Here is a 27,511-nt window from a genome sequence, read left to right on the forward strand (position 1 = left end):
GCCAAAAAAAGCAATAAACCTGTCAGGTTTTCCAAGAGATCAGTAGCTGGAAGGAGAAGCCTCTTGAGCACTTGAAAGGATATTAACCTTGGCAAAGATAAAAATCCTGGACTTGGAAGGAATCCAGTGGATCATCTTAAGTCAATGTTTTCTCTTTTTTTATAGGAAAGAGCTCACAATCTCAGATTGTTCCATTACTGACCTTCTCAAATAGTTATGATATTCTCCTTAATGTTATTTGTTTGTGATGTGCTTATGACTGGCACTGGGAAAAGGGTGAACAACTGTTCTGCCTTCAGTTACTTTATTTTTGTGTAATTAATTAATTAATTGCCTTTAAATGTGATGCATCCAGGGGTCCTTTACCTTTTACCTTTACCTTAGTGCATTGTGCATGAGCTGTAGTGAAACGTGGGCTTGTGGGCTCCTCCTTCTCCTCCCATGAGGCTGGGAGGACTTCAGAAGCTTTTGTTCCCACTTCCCATTTTGCCCATGTCAGGGCTTGTGGTTAAATATCCACTAGGTCTAGTTTAATCTGGCCAGCTTCATAACTTGTTTTGGAAACTTGATCATAGTGTTAAACTATGATTCTTGGGAGCTGTGCTTTACTTACAGTGAAAATAAATGCTTCTGAATCCTTCCTCCTGGTCTCGTGTCAGATGGTGATATGAGAAGGGGGGAGGAAGGGTATTAGTCCAAGATTTACTGCATGCCATACAGGTTGAGCTAAACCATAGTTTATCATGACATGTGAACTAGCTCATAGTCCCAAGCCTAAGTACTGTACCTGCAGGGCATCACTTGGTAAGTTTGTGATAATTTGTTTATCTTTACCTCTAAAGAAAACATTCCAGATTTATTCCTCAAGTAATGTTGCTATTTTAATACAACCTTTGTTTAGGACAATGTATACTACTTGCTTTTGTTTTCTAGCATGTTCAGGTTGGCTGCACATTTTGTTGTTTTATTTTTCCTTCCATCCACTTCCCCTAAGTCAGGAACTGCAGTTTCCTGTGGTGAGTTTTTTTAGATATTCTCGAAGGAAACTGCATTGCTAAATTCTAAAACTGTCTATTTTGAGTTCAAAAGCACTTCTTCCTTTACGAAAATGTGATTTATATCGCTTAAAAAATATATTAGCCAGATAATGGTGGCCTTGTATGAAAAAAGTTTAACATTTGAAAAGTTTTAAAGGGCATTTAAAGATAAAGGTGCATTGTTACAGCTCTTGGAAATCTGTCCAGATGCTCAATAGTGTTGGGATAGCCTTTAGCCATTTGAAATATATTTTGTTATTGAAAGGATATAAAAACACTCTGAGCATATAAAATCTTTTGGCTGGTTTACAGACTTAACATTCCAGAACATTAAGGAGGAGGGGAAAGCCCTTAATTTTTTATTGAGAGTTCATGAAACTGTTAGATGCTATTGACAGAACTCTCCTGGGAACTGAGCAAATGCTACAAGGAGACTTTTATAGTGTGATCATGTGTGTGTGTGTGTGTGTGTGTGTGTACCCACACATGTGTATGTGTGTACACATACCCAGAAGTAAATCCCATTGAGTTGAGTGGGGTTTATTCTGTAGGATTGCAGCCTCCTTGTTTATTTGCTTGGTGTATTTCTCCCCTCTAAAGTATGTTCAATTCAAAGATGAAGTGATAATTTGCTGAACTGGTAAATAATTTGGAAGCCACATGTTCTTGAGAGATGGTTGTGGTGCATTTTGCTACTGTTAGTGCAATTACTACTGTTCAGCTATTCTTTTTCCACCTTAAACAATAATGTGATATGACTAGTTATTTCTCTTGTGTTTGCAAAGAATGTATACTTGGGTTTAGTGTGAGTAATAAAATATAGCTAGAAGCCTTGGGAAATATAACAGTATAAACATTGTACATTCTCTAATAAGCTTGACAGGAGCGCTCTTAAATCACACTCCAGGCAACAATCTAAGTAAATAAAAAGAAAGACTATGATCAGTAATTTTGTTTTTACTTTCCGGTATTAAAGTTTGCAAGAGGCACTAAAAACATACATTTTCAAAAAGTCTTTGTATGAAACAATTTATTACCTGCTGGGTGTGTCTCTGGTCAGCTGCAATATTTGCCGGAGGCCCTTTCTGAGGAAGTGGTGGTAGCCAAAGTAGCTGACTAGAAATTGTTTAGAAACTGTCTATTGGCATTCCACTTTTGTTTAGTCCTTCATCTCCCCTTCTATTTCTTCTGCAGTTGCAGAAGGAGAGGTCTATAGAATTCTGAAATCTTTGCCTAGTAAGGGGTCTTCTCCTTCCAGATATACACCTTGGGAAGGCAAGAGGTTTTCAGTAAGGTGAACGGATCACCTATCTCCTGATACACAAACTTCTGTAGAAGAAAGGATGATGTGCTCAGTTTTGTCTTTAAAGAAAACATTCCAGATTTCTTCCTAAACTGATGTTGCTACTTTCATATAACATGTGTAGACTATTTGATTTTTGTTGTTGTTGCAAGCACAGTGTATCACATAGTACACTTGCTGTATTTCCCCCTCCTCATTTACATTTCACAAGAGCCCCCTCCTTATCTACATTTGGTCATCTTAGGTTTCAGGCTGTCCAAGAAGGCAATATTCACCATCTAGCGTCTTTTCCTTCGTCTTTAGAGAAGTTTGTAGTTGTGCTTCTTAATGTCCCCCTAAAGCAAGAAAGGGGAACTTGCTAATGAATCAACCTCATCCAGCATGGCCATTGACCAAGCATGATAGAAGTTGCACTCCAAAAACTTCTAGAGGTCCACAGGTTCTCCACTTCTGCCCTAAATAATGACCAGCACCCCATCATTTATAGAGCAACTATCATTGTAGAGAGATATACGGTAAGTATTTTGGCCTAAGCACATGTCAGGCTGTGGTTCTATCACATGGGTGGCTAACCTGTGGCCCATGAGATGATGTTAGACACAGATTCCCAGCTGTCTTAGCCAACATGGCCAATGTAGTCAAACAATATCAGGAGAGCTACAGGTTAGTCACTCTTGCCATCAGTTTTCAAAACTCCCATTGTTTCAGGTGCATTTTGCAACAGGGAATTTCATTAGCGCAAGCAGTTTCTGACCTTTGGGTACAGTACCACGCTTAAGATTTCAGATTAAAACTGCAGAGTGGAAGGAAAGGAGGACCTTTTCCTGCCTCCCCATTTCCAGCTGCTCTCTGAAGACCGGAGAAGAGACCCTTTAAAAAATATTAGGGGGGTGGGCAGGGGAAGGACTAGACCATGTGAAAAAAGACATAATATTTTAGCTGCAGTTCATTCATTTTCAGCTTTGTATTCTTGTTATAAAAAAGTGTGCCTAGACATTCCATTGTTGTGCCCATAACCTATGCATAAGGTGCCATTTAGCTCCTAGCTTTCATATCTCAGTTTCTAACACTGCTTGCCATGTCCAGTCAGTTAAACTTGTGTCCGATCCACACTTTCATGTAAATCAATATTCAACTTGATTAACTCAAAAAGCAAACAACTTATACATGCAAATGGTAAAATACTCAGCTGTAGAGGAAAGATCAACAAGTTTAGCTTTGACTAAGATGAAAGTGATGGCATGGATGAGTAAAAAGAAACAACAAATTCAGATTATCCAGGCTGCAATTCTGGTGGCAAAGTGAGAGGGAGGTTTTTTCTTTTGAGGATAATTGGTCTAAAAAGGGCTAGATGTTCTACATAGGAGCAATGAAGGATAATAGAGCCTAACTAAGGCTTTATGAGTTGCTAACAGATCAACAGTGGGAACATTAAGTCAGTTCTAATTACAGAGACTGCCAGGCAGGCTGCAATTTAATGACCCCTGGCAGCAGGCCCAAGTATCCCCAATGGCTGGTTGGGTCCACTGCCAGGTGAACACCCAAACAAGGACTGCTGGCATTGGCCAACAGCTGGCAGCTGGGCAATCCGGCCTGCCATTGGTCGGATCACTAGCATGGTCCGGGGCCTGGCCACAACACTGCCCACCCAGGAAGGTGAGCAGACTTAACCAACAACACATTGACTAGTCGAGGCAGAGCAGTTACTATTCCGACAATAGCAAGTCTATCTCAAAAATGTATTCCCTTAATGCTGACAATTTCAAATATATTTCAGTGTATCAAAAATTTGAAAACCATTTTTATATCATGGTGGCAAGTGAGTTACTAATTCTATAGCCTCTATTAACCTAGAGGTTTTGCATTTAGTATACCAAAATTCATTTTAAAATACTTTGTAACCAATACTTCACCATCTCTTTTGCCTTGACTTTCCATTCTTTATTTAAAAGAGACCTGTCAACTTTCTACCACTGACAAAAGTTCCAATTTCCATAGGGCCACGTTGGTCTCTTATAGTTCTGACTGTGTTCTATCCTGGCAAATAGCTGCCAGTTGCTTAGATTGTATGAGAATATTTGATTGTGTTCTAGAAAACAAGACACGTCGGGCTGACAGCATTGTTTTAAAAGAGTTTCAAAACCTATTACATCTGCGGGAATGGGGAAACACTTAGATTAACCAAACTTCATTTTCAGTTTATTGTAGCTCCAGGACATTGATTTCCTGCAAAGGCTTTGGAATTCCTTGAGGATATTACTGCCAGACTTTGTTATTTTTAAAAGCAATTTAGCCAACCACAGTAACTGTACATGTAAATGTTTCAGGAGGCATTGGGCAGGGTGGTAAGTTAATGCTCACTATACTGTGCCGTCGTAGAACAAATGAAATACAACTTAATGGAGTATGCTTTTGCTAATGTGGAAGAAACAAAGGCAGAATACAACTTGAACATTCTTGAGATGGGAAGAAAGTATTAGTGTGTGCACATGGGATCAAGTGTTAGGTGCTTGGTTTTTATTATTTAGGTAAGTGGCTAGAACACTGTTTTTGGGAAGAATGATATCTAAGGTTTCAGATAGGGGTGAAACGAAAGGAACATCAAATATTGAACAACACGCTTGGCTACAGTGCGATTTTTTAAGTACCTAAGCTGGTAGATTGCAAGTGTAGCGCAGAAAAGGTATTTGATGCAGGGAATGGAAAGGTCAGAATCATGTTAGACAGTGGCAACTCTATTAGGAATGTCAAGGGCCGGATTGATTTGGAGATTGACATTTCCTTTCAGGTAGTGACCTCGCATGTCAAAGTTTAAGCACTTTGGTCTGAGGGAAAAGTACAATCTTCTTTTTATCAACAAAGGCTAATGCATCTTGAAATGGGTAAGAACTTCCTGGGTTATATATTTTTTGATTAAATAGTATAATCAGCTTCATATAAACTTCATGCATAGCAAGTGAAAACTAAAGGCGAAATACTCAACCCCTATAAAGTAATAATTTAAAAATGCTAGCTGAAAAGAAGAAGAGGGGATAGTTTTGAGAATGTCATGGCAGGTGCTTGGAAGGATTGTGGGATGAAGATGGAATCAACCAATTGCTAGAAGGGACAACTGAATTTTAAACGAAACAGAAGAATTGAAATTATAACTTCAAGATTTAGGAATGTCATCAAGTAAAGGGCCTGATTCACTGACATAACCTTCCCCAGCACCAGCACAGGCAGCATCCAAATCTGAAAGATATTTGCAGCCTGAGATACCCCATGGTCCAGCAGCTCTGCTAAGTATAGTTAGGTGCTTGTCAATATTTTATTGAGTTTTGTTTTTAAACCATAACAGGGAGGTGAACCTAAAGAACAGCAGAAAGGGTAATAGAAGTTAAGGGGAGACTTTCTTCTGTGTATTTTTGTTTTCAAGACAAAGTTGATGTAGATGATGAAATCTGGCCAGAATTGAAAACAGGACTGTGCCACATTTGTTTTGGAGGCCTTGTGGGGTCCATTGCATCGCCAGCATCTTTAGAGCACAGCTTGGTGTCCTCCTGTCACATGCCAATACCATTATATTTCTGTTGCTGCACAGATCATGTGTGCTGATACAGAATGAGAAAGCATGTCCAGTCATTTCTAACCCAAACCATGCAATGGAATGAAGAAATTTCTGTAAAGAATCCTATTTTCTTGTGCCCTACACATTAGCAGAATATGCCACACAATAGCTATCAAATGTCTGCCTTGATCCAGCTGCAGTTGTGTCCATAGTTTCGAATGACAATATGCATCCTCATCACAAGGCCAACTCAGATGGTTCAGTGGAGTCTGAGTACTCATCCTATTGGTGCTCAGGCTGACTTGCATTGCATCTGTACTGAATACTTTTTGCATGGATTGAGTATTCATTTTAAGTGACTGGAAACAGAGAACCAAACCACTTGGTTTCATGGCTGAGTGGTTAAGAAAATATGAAACAATAAAGATCACATGACGCTGAGGCCAAATACCTGAACATGTTTGGATACTGCACTTTGCTGCTGTTTTAGTGTGGTTTAAAAAAGTTTGGTTTAAGTTGAAATTAATCTGGTGTTCTCATTAAGAATGAATTTTCTAGAAGATGACGATCCTGAAATAAAGCTTTTGCTTTCGAGACATATTGTAACAATTAGAGGTAATCTTTTCTTTCCATGCTCTGATGTGTATGGTTAAATTTAGGTGAAAGTAATAAATGATGTAGTAGTTTTAATGGGGGGAAATAAGCTTAATGTACCATTCCTGGCCAAATTGCACCTCTTTGGTATTAAGCTTGCTGACCCTTCCGTTTATTATACAGTACTGTATATTTGTTTCAATCCAACGTCAAAATAAAAATGTCATATTCAAATATGTTGCCAGCTCTAAATATTTTTAGCTGATAATCCACTTTCTTTCTGATCGGTCATCTTTGCAAAATCGTGTGGTAAACTCAGTTCTATGAATGCAACTCCTAGTGGCAAAAATCACACCATCAATGTACAATGTTTTAGCAGGTTTGGGAAGCAATTGCTTTTGTTGTGTGCTAATTTGTATACTGCTTAAGCAGTTTACAAAGATGAGCAGCCAATTGCAGAAGCATTAAAATATAAACCCACATATTTAAAATATGTCATAAAACATTTCCATTAAAACACTACAGTAATTAAGATAGAGGAGATTCAGGTTGATATATCAAGGGAATATGTACTCAAAAGCTGCTGGAATGCCAATACGGTTGGGTCCTCTTATATTTCAGCAGTGAGCACATTCTATAACACTGGGGCCACCACTGAAAAAGCCTGACTCTCTCTCACCACAGACCAAAATCATTAGGCTGTGATAAGGCTAACAATGTTCCATTTGTTGATCTTAATGCCTTTACTGAACAGTGGAGGGGAAGGAAGTCTTTCAGGTAACCTGGTCCAGAGTTGTTTTGGGGTTTTCTATTGTAAATAACAAGATGGTAAAACTGGCTTCAGAGGTATTAGGCAGCCAGTACAGACCCCTTACATTCTGCTGGCATGAGATCTCTTCTTTCTCCTCATGCTACATGTCAGGTGACATGAAAAGGAAGAGAAGAAGTAAAACCAATATTGTATGTTGCTTTGGCTTTGTGGATAATTGAAAGGATATCACATTTGGAGCAGGGAGGGTGGAATTGGGTAAATTCTGGGAACAATTGTAGGAAAAAGCTGTCCTTCTATCCAGTAATTGTCTCTTTTAGAAACTCACTGCCTACTACTATCTACCAGAATAAAATTCATCCTTGTCATTAGGTTGTAGGGTTGTTTGTTAATGTACAGTTTCCTGGGTGAAAATAAATGTGTGCACACAACCATGTGTGTGTGTTCCAGAGCTTTTCCTCTGTCCTCTTCAATGTCATTCATAGCCTGGCAACAAGAAGATTAGTTTTGGAACAAATGCATTGCCTTGATTGTGTGGGGAACAAGAGTGCCTGACTGTATCAGGTGGGTAGGCAGAGATGGACTTGTGCTAAATCTGAGGAGATGGGTAGCAATAAAGATTCCAATCCCACCCTTTCTTTTTTCTTTAAAATGTTTGCTATATTAGAACTCAAAAACCTGTTGTGTTTTGTTGAAGGTTCCCACTTGGCCATGTCCAAATCCCTTAATTGTAAAAAAACAGTGTCAGCCTCCTTATTGACCCTCGTGGAGTGCCTATGTCGACAACTAGACTTGCCTCACTCTATGGAGGCACAGGTTGCAGCCACAACAAAGGTGGCATTTTTCCATCTCCACCGTATTAATCAGTTGGTCCTTTACCTTTCTCGCCCTGATCTGGCCACAGTGATCCATGCGATGGTCACCTCCAGGCTTGATTATTGTAACTCTACATGGGGCTGCCCTTGAAGCTGACCCAGAAACTCCTTGCCGTGGGATCACATTCATCCAGTGCTTTACCAGCTGCACTGGCTCCCGGTGGAGTACAGGGTCAGATTTAAGGTGCTGGTTTTGACCTTTAAAGCTCTATGCGGCCTAGGACCCTCGTACCTACGGGACCGCCTCTCCTGGTATGCCCCACGGGGGACCTTAAGGTCCATAAATAACAACACTTTGGAGGTCCCAAGCCTCAAGGAGGTTAGATTGGTTTCAGCTAGGGCCAGGGGCCCAACTTGGTGGAGCGCTCTGTCACAAGAGACCAGGGCCCTGTGGGATTTGACATCTTTCCACAGGGCCTGCAAGATGGAGCTGTCCCGCCTGCCCTTCGGCTTAGACTCACTCTGACCCCTTATATGGGATTTGGTAAATAAATTTTCCCTTGGCTTTTTTGCTGGCCCATATAGGACCAGCATGGATAGCTGGCTCGGGTGAATATCTGATGTTTCCTCCCTTTATGGTCCTGATTTATGGGCTACTACTAAAATGAGACTGCATTTTAAGCTGTATTTTAAGCCGTATTTTAATTAACTGTGTGTTTGTTGTTGTTTTCTATTACGTTTTAATGTAATTTATATTTGGTGTTAGCCGCCCTGAGCCCAGCCCTGGCTGGGGAGAGTGGGTTATAAATAAAAAAATATTATTATTATTATAAAAGGCATAATGTTTCCGAACTCCTGACCATGGTAAGAAGTGTGTTGCATGTTCCTTACCTCTTCATCCTCTTCAACCCTTCTGTGGTTTGCTTCTTAAAGTATGATGCAACATTATCATTTGCATTAGTGCTTATCATGGTTAATGCTAACCAGGACTTCCCTCATGGGTTACAAGTAAATCTAGCTAGGATTCCTCTTAGTTAGTTAATTTACTCTTAGTTAGTTAATTTATTCTGCACTAAAGGAATCAGATGTGAAGGAGACATTTACTTGGGGTTGGAGAGCAGAACTATGGAAGTCTGCAGCAAGTGTCCAGCCTTTAAGTATTCCATTGCTGTGTTTAGGATTGCATCAAAAATCCCAACAGTTGCTGAGTCACATGCGTGAAACACTTGCAAGTGGCTGTAACTCCACCTTTCTGCAAGTGCACCAGACAACAGCCATCACTTCATCATTGTGTGTCTTTGTGCGTCTTTGTGTTACGGTGAAAACATTTAATGCAAAAAGGAATAGTCAAAATGTTACTTATATGTACAATATTTATTGCAATACACGTAACCTTTGTAGAATCCCTACTTCATGTTACTACAACTTGTCATCCAGTCAACCCACTTCCACACCAGTGGCTCATAAATCTGGCTACTGTTTAACAAAAACAAAGTAAAAACAGAAGCATGATTTCTTTTTCTTTTTCCTAAGGTAAATAGAAATGCATCTCTGTTCGCACCTTTTGTGCCTGTAGGTTATGTGCATTCAAATAACTGTAGCACCTTTTTCTCTTGGAGGCTCTCAGAGCAGTTTTAAAGTACCTTCTTGTGAAGTAGTTGACTCCCATAAGGATTCCGTGATGCTACATCCATTTCCCAAATAGTTTGACCAAAGCACTGGAAGAGTTAGTGATCTGTTCAAATTGGACACAGTGCCAGGCTAAGCTGGAAATGGAACCCCAAGCTCCAGGATTCCACAGTTCCATATTCACCTTTCACTAATACAAGCGGCAGAGAAGTAATTTATTTTTCATAAATGTAGATATAACCCTAAACAGGATTTTAAGTTTCAAAAGAGCAATGCAAATTATTTCTTTCTGTTGAGGAAAGGGAGAATTTCAAATCACAGCTCCGAAGCTTGTATTTGCTGTGTGTATGTGGAGGGGAAGAATGGACTTTTCTCTGCCCTGGGGCAGTGGAGAAATCAGTTAAATTCCCTTTCTGCTCTGATTCCATTAATTATCAGTCCACCCACAGCTAATGCTCTCTGCATTTAAGCCTACCAACCCACCCTGCACCCATAGATACAAAGACACATTTGGCACCACTGTAATTTGGCCCTCATTCTCTGTGAAGCAGAATGAAATGCAAGCATAACATTGTTTTCACTTGTTTCTGCCTTGTTACTGTTCCAGCTCCTTTACCTGAAGACTTACCATGACCTAAGGTGGAAGCAGTATATATCGAGTAGCACCTAGAACTATGAATCAAGCAATTGGAATCTTAGGTCTCCTAATTTACACTGCAATCCTTTCAAAGCCAATGAAACTTACTTCTGAGTAAACATGATTAGGATTGTAGTGCAGGTCTCTGGATTTCCCCTCTTTGGCCCATTAAATAATTATTCTACACCACTACTTGATTTGCCGAATCTGGGCCTTTCTAGGATAAGTTGAGGGAGAATTGTAAGAGCAATATTGACATCTTTGCTATCTGTAAGTCGTCCAAGCAAGGATGGAATGGTGTTCTCTCTTGGCTTTTTCTTTCATGGTTGCTGTTAATAAGGGCTTTCAGAGGGCAGGGTAGAAGAATCTCTTCTATTCTTGGCTTTTTATACACAGAATTGGGCAGAGAATGGAGGAAGCTTAAGGTGGAAGTAACCTGTGAAAAACCTGGGTCACTTGTCTGATGTGAGAAGACTTGGGTTTGATATTTAGCTAAGTTTTGCCAAGAGTAGACCTAATCGATCTAACTTAGTCAATTAATTTCAGAGGGTCTACTTTGAGTAAAACTTGGTTGAATACCAGCCCAATATAGTTTTCAAGCACTGGTCCAGCTGGCACTGTTACATGTTAGCTGAATTAAATTGTTGGTGGGTTTTTTTTGCCCTTTCCCAGCTTTGGGGGTGAAGCGAGCCAGAAAACTGAATAAATAAATATACAGACTTAATAAGGAATGTGGTGGGTTTTCTTCTTAGAACTGTGATATTATTTAATCTAGTGTATTATGATTTTGTAGCTTGAACACTGTCTAGCTCTAACTTTCTTTACCTACTGTTTATACTATCAGAGCAGTTTCCATAATCCTTTGCCAATGCAATAGCTTTCCCAGGTGTTAAATTTCATGGATACACTTGATTGCAGTTTTGAGGTTCTATGCAATGTTTTCCTGTCGTGACTGATCTATAAACCCGACCTTTAGAACTAGTAATATTTGTGCAGTCAAATTTGTCTTTGAGAAAACAAACAGAAATGATATGTTTTACTTGAATTGGATCTATGGTTCAAAGGTTTATGAGTTCTTGACAAGTATTGTAGAATGGTCCATTGTGTTGCTTTTCTGAAATAGTTTAATTAGCATGGTTTTTCATGGTTCTTGGGCTTGTGTGTTTTATTGTGGAACAACGAAGAGCTTTGTGCCGTTAAAGGCTGATAACTTGTTTATGTCATAAAGCTTACAATTGTTAGTCTTTAGGTTATACATGATCCTTTGCTGTTTTGCTATATCAGACTAGCATTCATATTCTAGATATGATTCTTTAATATGCATTTCAGATGCTGGGAAATGCCCTATTTCTTCTGTAATACACATGATAGCAAGCTGGCACTTCTGAAGTTTTAGATTTGGGAAGAAGGAGGCAGGCTGCTGTCCATGGAATGCCTACACTAGACTTTATGCAAGCACCCATTTTAATACTACTTTGAGTTGAATTGAACTGAGACTGTTCTACACATCTGGCTACTTGATGTGGAGTAGTGTGCAGCTCAATGATTTTTTTTTTTTATCCCAGAGCCAAAGATCAGCAGAGCTGGAATGGGATCACACATTTTCAGTGGTGAAATTAGCCAGAGCTAGTTTTCCTGTATGTATTCCTTAATTAGTGTGAATAGGACTTTACAGAGTTTCATGACCCCAGGAAACTTTTACAACCCAAAAAACATTTTTTTGCAAGCTTCTTCACACAAACTGCCTACACCCGTAACGCTAATTGAATATTTGAACTGGGCCTTAGTGTCTGGAACTTCTTATCTGCCCCAGCCTGTTTGAGTTTGAATTTGTTGACTTTCTGGAAACTATGCAAACTTGTCTTGTTAAGCTGATGATGATTCATACTGCTTTTAACATTTTATGGTGTTAATATTGTAGCTATAATTATTTGTTATAGGCATTTTAATTATACACATATGCCTCGATACTGGGCTTAGTTAGTGTGGGTGGTTGCTGTCCAGATCTTGACTCCCTTGAATGAGACTGATATTCATGATCCATCTCCGTTGTGGTTTTGGCATGAAAACTTATGTTGGTCACCCTGCATGGAAGAGTGTGTCCTCGTTGATTCTCCTTGACCTGTCAGTTGTCTTTGATACCACTGACCAGGATACCCTTTGGGCTCAGCTGTCTGATTTGGGGGTGGGTGGTACTGCATTGTGCTGATTCCCATCCTCAAGCGAGCCCAGGGAGCAATAAAGTAATAAAAGCAAGTCCAATACAGACGCTGGCCAGGAAATATGTTCAGTTCAAAGGCTTGTTGAAAGAGGAAGGTCTTCAGTAGGTATTGAAAAGGCAACATATATGATGCCTGACTAATGACCAAGGGAAGGGCATTCCAAAGGCCTGATTCCTACAAAGGACATCCGTAGGAGGCCTTCTCCTGCAGAGCGCAGTAATTGACTGGTTATGTGAGAGATGAGACAGTCTTTCAGGTGTCTGGTTCCAAGCTGTATAGGACTTTATACACCAAAACCAGCACCTTGAACTTAGCCAGTAGCTAACTGGTTGCCAGTGCAAGTCTTTCAATAGCATGGTAACATGTTGATTATATTCTGCTCCAGTGAACAGTTCAGCTGCTGCATTTTGCACAAGCTGAAGCTCTGATCTATGGCCTTTTCCTCATCTGAGTCCTCACAGAGGGCCTGGCAGATCTGTATTGGAAGCAGCCTTATACTTGGGTTAGACCATCTCATTCAGTGTTGTCCACAATGACTGGCTATGGCTCTCCAATGTTTTAGACAAGACACATTTCCAGTCCTACCTGGAGATGCCAGGGATTGAATAGGGACCTATTGCATGCAAATGAGATGCTCTCGCACTGAACTAGGGCCCTTCCTCCTATGCATGTACTGTCTCGTAGATAACAGCTAGGCAATTTTGTAAATTATTTCAAATTCTAAAAAAAATAAAATAATAATGTTGCTTTTCCCAGTAAGCAATAATAAACACACATAAATTGTGAATAGCAGATGAATATGCACTCTTTTAAAGTAGCCCAGATGGATCAGCATCCCCAGAGATGTGTACATGGGTATTTTAATGATTATGTACACACTTTTTAAAATGCTAACATTTGCAGTGGGAAATGCAGCCAAGGAAATGCATTTGGCAAGTAAATGTGAGTTGCCCTTAGTGCATAAATATAAAAAAGGGTCAGAGCCACAGAGAAACTAAATTAAATGCAACAATCATGTAGTCAGTTTGATGTTCTGTACTTGAAGCTGCCTCCCATTTCTCTGCTGTTCTCTCCAGACAATTTGTAGTATATCTACTGCTTCTGTCTGCTGAGTTTTTAAGAAGTGCAGCAAAACTATGCACTTGCAAGGATGTGTAGAGCAGCAGATGGAGGACATGGCAGAAAACAGAAAAGTATATCAAACATTTTCCTGCTTACATCTCCCCCTGACTCCACTTTGAAACGAACCCTTTTCCTATTTGCTGCACAAAAGCAAGAATAGCAAGAGGACTAGGAAAGTGTTGCCAAGGTGCCCCTGCCTGCCACCTTCTCAAAGATACAGCGAAGGAGAATCCATGGAGATATTAACATTTAAGTAATTTAACTCTCTACAGGTGGGCCCTGGGATATTCTTACCAACTGAAATCTTTAGATCCTGGGCTGCTAGCAAAAGCCTTTGCTTGGAATGACAGAAAGAGAATACAAAGTGAAATGCAAGGCTGCTTCCAGACAAGTTGCTTCTAGTGTGAATAATCATTGCTCTTCCCCTGGAAGCTACATCTGGATTTGCAATTTGTTTTTTTCCTATGTGCTGTCAATGATATTTGCCCTGTTTCTGTATGTATGTTCAGACTGTTATGTTTTATCTACATCAGTGTGAGTTCAGGGCTGATGTGGGTGGGGAAGGGAAAGGCCCAGTTCATCTGGATGGCTTTTTGAAGCTCAGCACACATTCCCAGTTGTACCTATGGGAGCTTTGGGCTTAATAGCTCCCTTGCTGCATTTGCCTCAAGATTGCAGCTGGGAATGGAAGGGGTTAAATTTCTTTTCCCTGAATGTTTTAATACTGATAAATCCCCCAATTCCTGCTATTGATTTTTTAAAATGATGTTGTTGCTTATTATTATTAACATTTAATAATAATAATAATTGTAATAATATAATGATATTCACCTTTCACCAGCAGGTCCTAGTTTAACATTCAGAATTAAAAATAAATTAGTCCCAAGAAGACTAATTTCACATCTCAGGTAAAGGTGCATCTTCAGCATTTGCCAAAAGTCGTATGGTGAAAAAGCCAGAAGGAATTCCACAATTTAGGGGCTGCCACAGAGAATGTCCTTTCCTGGACTGTGGCCCCTTCTACTAGAAGTGAGAACTGCCAAGAGGGCCCCTTCCACTGGCCCAGGAAGGTCCATAGGGAAGGAGGCATTTCCCCACAGCTATTTGGGGCCTAATGGGGTGTATTTAGCATCATGTGTTGTTTGGTCCTAAGGATCCAGAAGAATGAGAGAACTAATGCTGTCAGGTGTCTTGGGGCCTATGATGCTCCTGAACATGCCTGCAGAACTGTTCCGGGACAACAATGCATGTTCTAGATGTCTGTGGGAGGAATTCAGCATCATGTCATTATGATTGTTCAATCAGGACTGAGCATTTCTGTTTGCCATGCAGAATGAGCTCCCCTCTCCTTCCCCTCACCGGGCTGTTCTGGGAGTTCTCCTGACTCCACCCCACCCAGACTGATTTTGGGGGCTGCAGGGGGGAAACAGTGCAGTTGTTTAGTTGAATCTAGCCCCTGGTGGACACGTTGCTGCTGCTGTCACTGCTGCCTAATGAAGACCACAGCAGAATTCCATCTTGCTGCCACCATCACCCAGTAAACTTCAGTAGAATGGGGAAGCAGGCATGACAGTGGAAAGGCACAGTGTGGAGCTAAAGACCGCTTACCGTTTCCCAGGAACTGGGGAGGGGGGGCAAGAGTACTCACCCGGCTGACTGTGGGGTTCTTCTGGGATATCCCACCAAAATGCAAATTCGAATTGGCCAATCGTGACCCAGACTAGTGGGTGGGGTTTTGGAGACCTATCTGAGGAAGCCAGTCTCCACTTAGGTCCACCTCTGTGGCTTAAATACTGACTGTGCTGTGAGTAGGCAGTGTAGTAATAGACTCTTTGTTGTGTTTCATGCGGCGGACTAACATCCCTCTGAAAATGTCTACTAAATGTAGGTTAATGTGATCAAGTACATCAGATACTCATTTTGAGCAGCAAGCAGTTTCTTCTGCTGTTGCTGCCCCCGCCCCAAATATATTCCTGCACTTAATACTTACTCTCTTCATATTTTCTTTCCAGTGCATGTAAAGGGTAAAATATACCAAATATTCACATATTTATTCTCCTGGTCTTTGAAACTTCAGCTGTGTTCAGGACATCTTCATATTCACATCAAAATCATGTTGATGTATTTTATTTGCTACTTTTTTGGTTTTTTGTTTTGCTAGTAAATACTGTCCCAACCTATTGTAGCATTAAAACTGTTCAAATGAATTATATATGCCATGTTGGCACGTATGTTGCTTGGAAGAAATCTCTTTTAAAAATTTAAGATCTTTTACTTTTACACAGTAGCACGCATTGTAAATGTTCCCATTCTTCCTTTTCTCTTGAGATGAATAATTTAAAATATATATGTGGTTTTTTTAGAAAAACCATTTCTTGTGTAGGGAACAAGTCATTTTAGAACATTCTCTGTTCAAGTTACAATATCCCACTTTATAACTTGATTGTATTAGCCTGTTGACAACAATACTATCATAGCTAAAGCTCATTAGTAGCATCATCTAGAACTTTTTAATATCATTGTGTGTCTTTGTTAATGGTATTCTTTTCAAGACAATGTAATTCAGCAAAATCACTTATCTACCTTTTATGATAAGCTATTAGGTAATGAGCAGGTTTGAGAAGTTAAGTACTAAAGAGCTGTGTGTTTATGGAAAATGAACAAAAGAGGCAAGCAGATGTGGGTGAGTTATTTAGCACAGCCTTGTAAGTAAGCCTATAAAAATTACTGCCCTCTTAAAATTTTTGCTCTACTACTAGAGCTGCAACAGGAGGGATAAGAAGCTCCTATTGCCTTACAGGATATCTTCTGGAGAAGAAACCCTACAAATGTAGAGTGGAGTCCATAAGGCTGGGAGGAGTGAACCTCTTATCCAGGGAACAAATTGAGTCTACCTGTCCTCTTTATCTGAATCTTGGGACTTTCCCCAAGGCTACAACCCACCACTGGCCTTGCTTCACATATGCCTTTAGCATTCTTGTATGACTGCAATGTGTCCTTGAACTCTAATAATGGCTTTTATTTGCCCAGAGGGTGAACAGAGAGTGGTATGTGTAGAAACTACCCTACAGTGCAAAAGTAAAAAATATTTTTATTACGCTGCCTACTCTTTCCTCTGGTTCCACCCATCATTGCCACGTGCCCCTCAGAAGAGGAATCTATCCTCGGGTTGGAAGAGCTTTTCCCACCTCAGTGATGTTTTGAGATATAGGGTTGTTCCTGGTAAAATCTGGAAAATTGAATAGGACAGCTGGAGATAAATGGTGGCAGAGTGTGTTGGGTTGACGTTGGGAAGAACCAAAGGAAGAATTTGGGCAAAGTTTGATGGAAGAAATAGGAAAGTCAGAGGAGATTTGTGACAATCCTGGCAACTGTTTCTGATGACTGAAGTCTGGCTTTCTCAAGCCAGCGTTTTGTTACAGGACATAGCAGAAGCTCTATGGAGTGAAAGTTGAGTCAGACCCAATTTGTGCATTTGAGGGGAGAAGGGTTGCCGCAGAAAACAAAACCACAAGTCTGCATGCCAAATCACTTGTGAGAAGTCCTAGCTGATGAGGTTCCAATGACTGAAATCATACCAGCACATGCCATGCAAAAACAGGGGTTGCTCTTGTATGGTTGGAACTGTTCAGTCTTGTAGGAATTTATTTTATGTATATAACTGCCTTATCAGAGTTTGGTTTCAAGCTGCAACCCACCTACCCTTTTCGCAGGCAAGAACTAGGTCTTCTTGTCCTCAGTGAAGAGTATGGGTTTGCCTCTGTGCAAGGAAAAGAAACCAATTGTTGTAACTTGCTTGGCCTTGCCACTCCCATGAAAGGCTTGTCTGTAAAATATTGTTAGCTTGTGATTTACACCAAGCCAGGACTGAAAAGTAGAATATTTGTACCACAGATATTTCTAAAAATCCTATAGTTACAATGCTGAAAACATTTTCCAATTATAATTTTAATTGGAAATATGTACCGTATGTGTATTTTGTGACATGGGGATGACCAAGAATGGGTCTCCATACCCAGATAAATGTGTCTTCCCCTGTTTCCTTCCCATCATACATACTGGAGCTATTGCTATGGAGTACAGAACAAATGTTCTCAAATAAGCTTGACGTGTGTGATATAAGTGTCATGGAGGAATGAGTTTGTGTTAATACATTGCTATTTTGCCTTTCCCCTAAGGAGCTCAAGGTGCTGTGCATGATTTTATCTTTACAACAGCCCAGTGAGATAGGTTAGGCTGAGAGACAATGACTAAGCCAAGTTACCTAGTAAGTGTGAGAAATCTAGCCCTGTTTCTCCCCAATCTAGCCAGTACACTACACTGCTGTTGGTTTGCATCCTGGACTTAATCTGGCTTGCATCTGTTTCTCTGACTATTACCTAACTTTATGATGAATAAAAACCATACACAAGACCATTAGAAGCACTTGTGTTCATATTCTTTATTCCTGAATATTTGAAGTTGGGGGAGATATAACTCAAGATTCTTCTAATGTAGACTCTGGAAAGTATGTTCTCATTGTTCCAAATAAACTGCAGTCTATTGTAACTTTTCTTATGTCTTTTCATAAAAGATGGGGAGGCTGCTATTTGTTTAACATTATTAAAGTTTAATTGTAATTTAAGAAGCATAAAAACAATTTACAATTTTCCGTGATGCTTTCAGATTTTGTCTCCATTTCAGAGACAGCATCAGTCAGAAAGAAGCATATGACCCCCATTAAATGGAAAGTGGATAAAAAAAGAATGCTGTTCTTTCAGTCACAAAGAACTTTTAAAAAAGGATCTTTTAGCTGCTTTTGTGTGGAAAAATGTACCAAGGTTAACAGATTCATTTTAATCTGGAGAGTTTTGACCTTTGATCAGACATCTGTCATGTAGCTTGGTTTTGGCCTTCATTAAAAAATTCCATCTATAGCCAGTTAGTCTATAACATTCCTCAATTTAGGCCTCATACCCTTTTTATTATTCCGTTGCTATTCTCCTCAGTCTTCCCCAACTGAAGGACTCACTGTACAAATGGAGAAAAACCAAGAATATTGGAGTACAAATTATTATTATTATTATTAAATTAAATTTGTATACCGTCCTATAACCATATATCTCAGGGCAGTTCCCAAAACAAAGTTACAATATACAAAACACAAAATACATAATAAAAGCCAAACCACAAAATGCATAATAAAAACAATCAAAACAATTAACAATACTAATGTATACACACAAATAAACAATACACTCCTTGACAAAAGACCCTAAACACTACTCTAGCCCCCAAATACAAAAATCCAAATGAACATTAAACGACTACTTTAAAGTCTCATATAAGCTCTTTTGCCTCAGTTCCCCCCCAAAGGCCTAAAACTTCACTGCAAATGTAATAGAGCTATTTGAAATATGATAGCAGGGCCAGCCCACCCATGAGATGGGGTGAAGCCTTGGGCGCCCTGCCCACTCCACCACTGATATAGAAGTAGTGCCTGCATCAGTGCTGATTTCCAAATAGATCTCACTGGAACCCGTCCTTGCTTCACTCTACTGCCAAGCAGGTAGGTAAGGGATGCTTCTGCAGGGATGCTGTGGTGACAGGTCAAGGCAGCCCTTCCCATTTCACCTCAAGCGGCAAAACACGATACGCTGGTCCTGTAGGGTAGACAATGTTCCAGTACACCCATTATTCCGTTCTGTTTCCCATCCAATATTCACAGGGCAGTAAGACAATGCTCTGACATGTTGATAATTAATAGTCTCCGTTCCTACCTCATTCATTCATTAAATCTATCTGATAAGTCATCTTAGTTTGACCTCTGCGTGCCATACAAGGGGTTGTTTCTGTCTCACAAGCAAAGCTATGTGAGTGCTTGTGTGGCAATTTTTTAAGGCACTATTTTATGTTTGGCAGCATTCCGGTAGCAGTTGAGAGCTGGGGGCTGAGGGTCATGAATATTCTGGCACATCTCGAAAAGCGCCTTCTGATGATGGTGCTTCGAAATGGTGTGAATTGACTGCTGCGGCACAGCAAGAGATGAAATGTTGCTAAGGCAGTGGGGTTTCCTCAGCAGCTGAGACTTTCCTCTTTTCATGATGGGCGAGAGTTGAGAAATTTGTGTGTGTGCTGAACCACTACAAACATCTTGCCCATATCCTCATGTCGCCTCTACCGAAACTGATTCCATAGGATGAGGCCAATCAATTTCTGACCCTGTGCAAGAATTCCCAGTATGCATTCTGTACAAAGGGGAAATCGTATTTAATCTTGGTGTATCCAGCCATGCCGTGCCAGTAACCACAATGGAGAAGGCTTGTAATAACAGTCTCTGTAGGGGGTTTGCTTCAGTTTTCTTAACTGGATGGGCAACTGTTTCTTTTACTGTTGCGCATTCTGAAAACACACAATTTTATTCGGACTTTCATCACGGGCAGCAGCACATTTTATTTGCTGACTACTTGGTTATTAAACAGGAGCATACTGAATTGTTTATTATTCTATATGTTCATCATGGTCTTGTTTGCAGCTTTAAGGGAAAATGCAAATGGAGCAGAGAAGACTGTGATTAGTGTTTTACATAACTGTCACTTACTGTAATTACATGTTTTTAATCAGTAAAATTGCTTCCATGTTCTATTAACAAAATTCTTTCCTTTGACTCCCTTTCAGAATTCTGAGTAACAACAAGATCTTGTGGTTAAAGAACAACTCTTTCATTGGACTGAGATTCTTGGAGAGACTGTGAGTAGCTGTTCAGTTCTCCCTGTAACTCCCCCCACCCATCCACCCCCGAACCCTGTTTCTTGTAATCATTTGAAATGTTTAAATAAATATGCAGAACAACTCAGAAGCTCTGCAGTGTGTACAAGATTAGGGTTTCTGGGTCAGACTTTCCGAGCAATACACATAAAGAAAATGAAAACTGCACTAAAGCAGTTGTGTCAATTTGGAACAAAAATAAATGAAAAGGAGGAAATGTGCATTTGCATAACCTGTTGGAATGAAGGTTGGCAAATAAAAGATTTCGCTCCAGGTTATATGCTGCATGGTTAGATTAACTCTTGAGTTCCCAGTCTACTGTCTTAGCCAGCCTCCCTCAACCTGGTTCTCTCCATATGTTTTGGATCCCAACACCCATTATCCTTGACTGCTGACCATGCTGGCTGAGGCTGATGGGAGTCATAGCCCAAAATATCTGGATCAGAGTACGTAAGTGTGGTTTTGGCTTTCTGAATAAATGGACCAGGCTGTGCCTAGTAGTATTAAATGACCAAGGCAGACAACTGATAGCCTCAATGCCCCCCCCCCGTTGTGTTGTTATATGTTTGGCTTATTCTGAAAAATCCAAGGAGACAACCATAGGTTATGAGAAACACAGAACTGGGTGGAAAACATGATCCTTGTGTCAAGTTCTTTCCCCCACCTCTTCACCTTGTACTGCAATTTACCTCATATCCTCAAGACATCATCACATTGACAGAACCTTCAAATTTCTGTCATTGCAACCAATGGTGTGGAATACATAAAGGAAAGCAGTTTATAACAGGAGGAAGATACTATGAGTTACAGAATGAGTTCTTCTCATTCTCCTGCAGAGACGTCTGCTGAAAAACAATTCTGATGGGATTAATTATTCATCCTGTAAGGTTACAAGTATAATATAAATATAATTCATACAATTATATTGTATGAATCTAAATACGGTTCCTGTAGTTCCAAGCTAAAGATACTTTACATGGACTTTCCAAAAATCATCCTTGTAGTTGAACTTTTGGCCCCCCAGAAGGGAAAAGAAAACATCCAGGATATGTGCAATCCCAGAGAAGAAATTAAGATCCCATATTTGCATGTTCTGCAAATATGGGCTTCAGGGCTTCAGTATAACATGTCTGTCTGTTTGCCTATAAAATAGTTAAGCATCCCAAATTTCAAACAAAATACTTTCAGAAAACTTGACTGCTCTGACTAGCTAACAAACTTCGGCATCTAGAGATCTATTTAGAGAATTACATTCTACTTTAGATTCAGAGGTTGTTGCAGCAGTTGAGAAAGCCCCTTTTAATCACAGAAATCAGGTGCAATACTGATATGTATGTCTAATTTACAATCAGGTATAAATTGTAGTTACGAAATTCCTACCAGAGTAGAGACTTTCATATATTAGACGAGTGTGGAACCTCAGGCCAATGAGTTGAACGCAGTTTCCTGAGCCTCTCTGTTTAAACCCTCTAGTTTTTGTCTAAACAGGACACCTTTTCTCAGCCAAATGCCTTAGTAGCTCTGCTTTATGTCCTCCTATAGAGTCGCCCCCTCCCCAAGGTTGGACATGTATTTGAACTGCTTGTCTAGATGGGTTTGTGTGGATCCAACTATTTGGTCTCTTTCAAGAGTAACTGGATTTGTCTGGCCACCAGATGCTCAAGCAACTTTCCTAAAAAGGATATAATGGCAACTAGCCCAAACCCCAGGGTTCAGCACTTAGTAGCAACTTTGCCCTCTGGCCATTTCTGACAGAAATGCCTAAACTCCCACTTCCAATAAGCTGCCTGGTGGCTCCAAATAAATTATCTGTATCTTACCATCCTGGCCCAAGCTCCTTGTTATTATGAGATCTAACACTTTTTCCATCCAATTTGAAAGACTGGGAAAATGGCAGCAGACTGACAATGCTCACTAGAAAAATTACTTCTGATCCTCAAAAGTGGCTCTCCCATCTCTTCTCCTTACTGTTATCTTGACTCATGCCATGTTTCATCAGGGTCACTGCAAATTAAATGTGGGAAATCATTTCACTATATTTTAAGAAGTGAAAGTCTAGTAAGATTAATTGAACTACGCAGTAGTGCTAGACATTATTGATGACACCATTTCAGCACATTATGTTAAAGGAATAATATCAGTAAGGATAATGAGCGCAGTGTATCTAATAGAAATCTAACATAAAATGAATTGATGGCAACAGCCAACTATTAAAAGGGCAACTGTGACTCATGTGACTGTGATTAGGGCCATAACTAGAAGCAGGTCTGATTTCATTAATCTAAGCATTTCTAAACTATGGGGCAGGGCTATCAGCTGGAGCACTGATTTCCACCTTCACTAAATTTGGAAGGAGGAAAAGGAAGGAAAAGGAGAGAGGAATAAGTGCAGCAATCATTTCCAAGGTTTTCTTTTCTCTCTCCCCAAGATTTTCTGAGATGTCAGAGATGGCCACAGCTAATGATGAAATATTAAACGGGGCTGATTTGCGCTAAAGGGAGAGTACTTGAATGTGTTCAAGGGAACATGTATGCTTTTATGTTGAGATTCTAATGTATTGTCAGGAAGAACTTTCTTCCCACTAAATTGGATGGTGATCATTCCTCCCGTCCCTTTTTCCTGTGCTTAATGGCAAAGCTTGCTTACATAAGGCACTTGAGTTTAATTTTCTGAATTTTGGAGGATCCAGGAGAAAAGCAAAATGAAGTGTTTGACATTCCAAGGGATGTCAAAAGTACTTGTGATCCTGTGAACAATGTAATGCATTTTAAATTTCATTAATGCAATCTATTGGCCATTTGCCGCTGTATGCCATGGCTAATTACTTAATGAGAATATGCAGATGGGTCCAACTTTCCTCCCCTTGTGCAAACAGGAGTGTAAAACTAAAACCAGTGGTTCAGTGTTGTTTCCAAACCAGGGCTTATGGCTTATTTTGCTTCAAACAAACACTCTCTGGTTCGCCAGAAGCGGCTTAGTCATGCTGGCCACATGACCTGGAAGCTGTATGCCAGCTCCCTCAGCCAATAAAGCGAGATGAGCGCCACAACCCCAGAGTCGGCCACGACTGGACCTAATGGTCAGGGGTCCCTTTACCTTTACCAACCTCAATGTGGGAACCAGCCTACTGTTTCTGCTTTAATAAATGGGTCTCATATTTCGGCCATTTATAGTTCTTTTCTTTTTTTAACTGGGTAGGAGAAATGTTACAGTGCTGTTGTAACAAACAGGAGAACTACATAGCTGTCAAGAAGTATGTGTTTCTGTATGTGTGTAAATACACACACACACATGCATGCGGTGCACCATGGTGCTAGGAAGTCTTCACTCACCTGGTTTGCACAACATGCTAAGCCAAACCTTATCATCCTTGCCTTAGTGAGACTGTGGTTTCCCAAAGCAACTGCTGTACACCTCTCCAGTCTTTTTTCCTGCCATGTCAAGCCTAAGTTTGCCTTAGTGTGTTATTCGAACTGGGGCTTGTGGTTAAGGTCTCTCCTCACTAACCACGAGCTTGTAACCAAGTTTTGTTCTTGGTTATAGCTTGTGGTTTTTTGGGAGAGAGCTTAACCACCAAAACCACTCCTGTTAAAATGCTGAGCTAAACTTTGGCTTAGCTCAGGTGGTGCAGCAGCAAAAAGGACTGGCGAGAAGGAAAACCTCCCTCTGCAGGATCCCACATGCTTGCGCTGTTTCACTAAGCCAAGGTTGGCTTAGCATGTCACGTGAGCCACTGTCGTCTAATGACATTAACTATTCACTGTGAAGCCTTTGGTCATCGAATGCTTCTTGCCTTCCGAATTTCTTTTTCCATTCTTCTGCTTCTCTCATGCTCATCTGAGATTCTGAGGTTTGTTTGTTATACTTAGGGGCTTAACCTCTGGTTATCATTGATCTTTCTTTAATAATGCCTATCATTCCAGTCAATTTTAAACTCTACCATGTCAAAATAGTTATACTGCACTTCAAACCACATGCAGCTTTATTATTTTCCAAGGTATCTGCAACCTGTATACTCCATTTCATATGAGAAATATGTAGTCTTTGATACATTTCATCTGTAAATTTTGTTAGGCATTAGCATTAACCCTTGGGTGGGAGATGAGGGAAGTGGTGATATTTATTTGAGGTGCTCATGCTCATGTAGTATTTTTTCTCCTTTTCTTTTCTTTTTTGATGGTGGGGTCAGGTGAAGAGTCATTGCACAGTCTATTAGAAAGTAGGTTCCGTCCCTTCCCCACCCTTGGGTGACAGCTTGCTATTGCAGATATATCCCCCACCCCTGACCAAGTGCCAGACAAGGGGGAATGCTTGGTATGAATGTTTTATTTAGGGGGAGTGTTTGTATTTGTGTACTGTTGCTGCTTGTATGCGAGTATTTGTCCAGGTTTGTCTGGGTCTCATTGTGTAGACATGTGTGGGGGTTGCTGGTTGAGGATGCGAGACTGAGTTATGGGAGCGCTTGCAGTGTGGGCAGTGTGATTTGAGGGTGTGTGAGAATGCTGAAGTTAAATATATTGGTTTAGAGTATTTGATGTAAGTTTGTTGATTGTGAGAGTGTGTGCTTGAGTGGAACTGAATGCAATGTATTACTAGCTGTAGTTCAATTAAGTTGTGTGTACAGGCGCTGGGAATTTAATTGGTTTATTTAATTGCATGATGGATTGGCATATGGTGGTTGGGAAGAGGAAGTTGTTTTCCTTTTGCCAAATTGTCAGTCCAGTTATTTAAAAGTGTGGAATGTGCGCTTTGTGGCAGATTTTCATTTGTTACATTTGGTTTCCTGGTGTTTCGAAGATAAATAATTGTATCCTGCAAACTGGAGATGCAATACACTTCTGGAAAGAAACAAACTTATGTGTGTGCTGTATACAAAAAAAATCATCCCTAACCATGGGCAGTATTGGATAGTTTCCAGAATATGCAGATGAAAGTAGCCCTGCTTCTTTAATTTTTAAAAGAAAACCATGGTTACTTTGAATATGATCAGTATTATAAAATGTGTATATTAAATGGAAGGTAAATAATATTCCATTGCCTTTTGTCTTTTGTTATGTCACATAATCAAGGCTGATTAATCTTTATGCCTTGTCATTCTGCTTCCTAGAACTTGTATGCACCTCAACTTCTCTTTTCATTTGTAGACCTTCAGTCATGTTTTATTCTTCTCAGCTATCACTATGTCTTCAAGGCTGACTCTTCTCTGAATTAGTCAGCCTTGTCTGCCATGTACCTGTCCCTGCCAATCCAGTCTCTTTGTTTATCTTACCATGTCCTTCTGCCAGCTTTCTCACAGATGAATCAAACTTCTATTGCAGAGAGACATATTCTGTCATTATTAGTATGCTTTTGGAACTATATTCCTTAGTACTGGCATGACAATACATATTACATGTAATGCAAAAAAGTGGGTGCCAATCCAGTTCATCCATCAGGTGCCCTAGTTTGAGTTTTTACCATTTTATTTCACAATCTATAAAATATAAAATAATTTATATTGTTAAGAAAAAGTTTGAGTTTTTGTAAACAATCTTCATTGAACTTCATTTGGATGTCCACTCTATTTAATTATGCTTTATATTTGTAATTGTGCAAAGCAAAAAAAGAACAAAAATATTTTTGGAATAATGTTATAAGAAGGAAAACAAATATTTAAGGTACAAGCTCCAAACGTGATGCATTTTATACTATGTAATAAGCTAAATTTAAGAGGTTCTTTTTAGGTGCATGTGTGCTACTCAGAAGTGTTCCCATTGAGTTCAATGGGATTTACTCCCAGGTATATGATTACAGCTTAACTTTTGCTTATATTTCTCCCTACCTCTTTTATTTAATGAACGGATTTCACACCAGCCATTATCATAATACATTTTAAAGAAATGAAGTTGCCTGTATTTACAAAAATGTTCAGAGCTTGTCATGTTAAAGACCAACAAATCTTTGTTCTGGGCCTCCAGAATTCTACAACAAAACATTAAAAAACCTACAACTCATTGAAAAGCCTTTAAAACTGAAAGGCTCATCTACCACACAGTTATATGAAAAGGCAAGTAGATTTTTCTTGCACAATGTGGATAATGCACAAGTATTATGCTATCATTTTCTGCTGCGCTTTCAAGCAGAGTTCATGCCAAGTTCACAGACTATGTAAAAGGGGTTTGTTAACTGGGGCTGCCATTCAATAGAATTGATCCTCTCTCAAGGTCAATGCAACATTATGGCCTTCCCTGAAAATATCTGAGTTCTGAGTTTTTTAGAATCCATTGAGTTCATTGCCATCAACATGTTTACAACATGTTTCAAAACCAAAGCTAACGATAGATCACACTGATGGCTGCCTTAATGAGAATGTTTAACTGATAATGCTTTTTATTTACTAGTATAATCACTCAAATTACCATAGGTTCTTTGTTCTGTCAACCATTTAGTGAGCTTATCATCTCTCATTTGTGGAAATGTCTCTTGAGTTCTGTAGCTTCCTATTGCATGCATTTTCTTTCCCTTTCCAGGCATTGAAGGCCCTAGTTAGATGGCTGCGACAATCTCTTTATGCTTGAGTAGAAGCAGCGCTCAGCGCTGTTAACAGGAAGGAAAAAGCCCTTCAGCTTATTTGTGCCTATTGACCACTTGGCCTATCACACATTGGCTGCTCCAGATTCACTCACTTTTCTTATGTTGTCAAATCAAATGCATGCATCCCAGAGCACAGAGGGGAAATTCCTCTTAAGGTAGCTGCTCAGATCTGTGGTTCCAATAGGAATATATTATGTATTGAAAGGGGAATGCTAGATGAAGAAAAGGGAATGGGATGGACCAGGGCTGAATTTATTAGCAGTTTATGGAAAAGAAGAGAATAGGAAGTTGTGTGAAGAAAATGCTTCAGGAGATTTTTTAGTGCAAGGCTATATGGATATCTTTCCAAATACATTATTTGCATTCAGGTCTGAATGGCTAATAAGTTTAAATGCTTGCAAATTTAGCAACAGAGGGGGTGACTGAGAAATGATAAGATATTTTAAATGCACCAGGTAACGAGATTGGCTTATACAGTGGTACCTTTGTTTAAGAACAGCCCTGTTTACGAAC

General features: G+C 39.8%; 1 protein-coding gene across 1 annotated transcript in view; it reads left to right on the top strand.

Moving 5' to 3' along the window:
- Positions 1–27,511, top strand: part of ADGRA1 (adhesion G protein-coupled receptor A1) — a 307,922-nt gene that overhangs the window by 16,455 nt on the left and 263,956 nt on the right. Inside the window, exon 3 of the mRNA XM_083443486.1 lies at positions 20,336–20,407. Coding sequence (XP_083299612.1) covers positions 20,336–20,407 — 72 coding nt within the window. The remainder of the gene's footprint in view (positions 1–20,335; positions 20,408–27,511) is intronic.

Source organism: Podarcis tiliguerta (assembly GCF_965153285.1).
Source record: "Podarcis tiliguerta genome assembly, chromosome: 5".
NCBI lineage: Eukaryota > Metazoa > Chordata > Lepidosauria > Squamata > Lacertidae > Podarcis > Podarcis tiliguerta.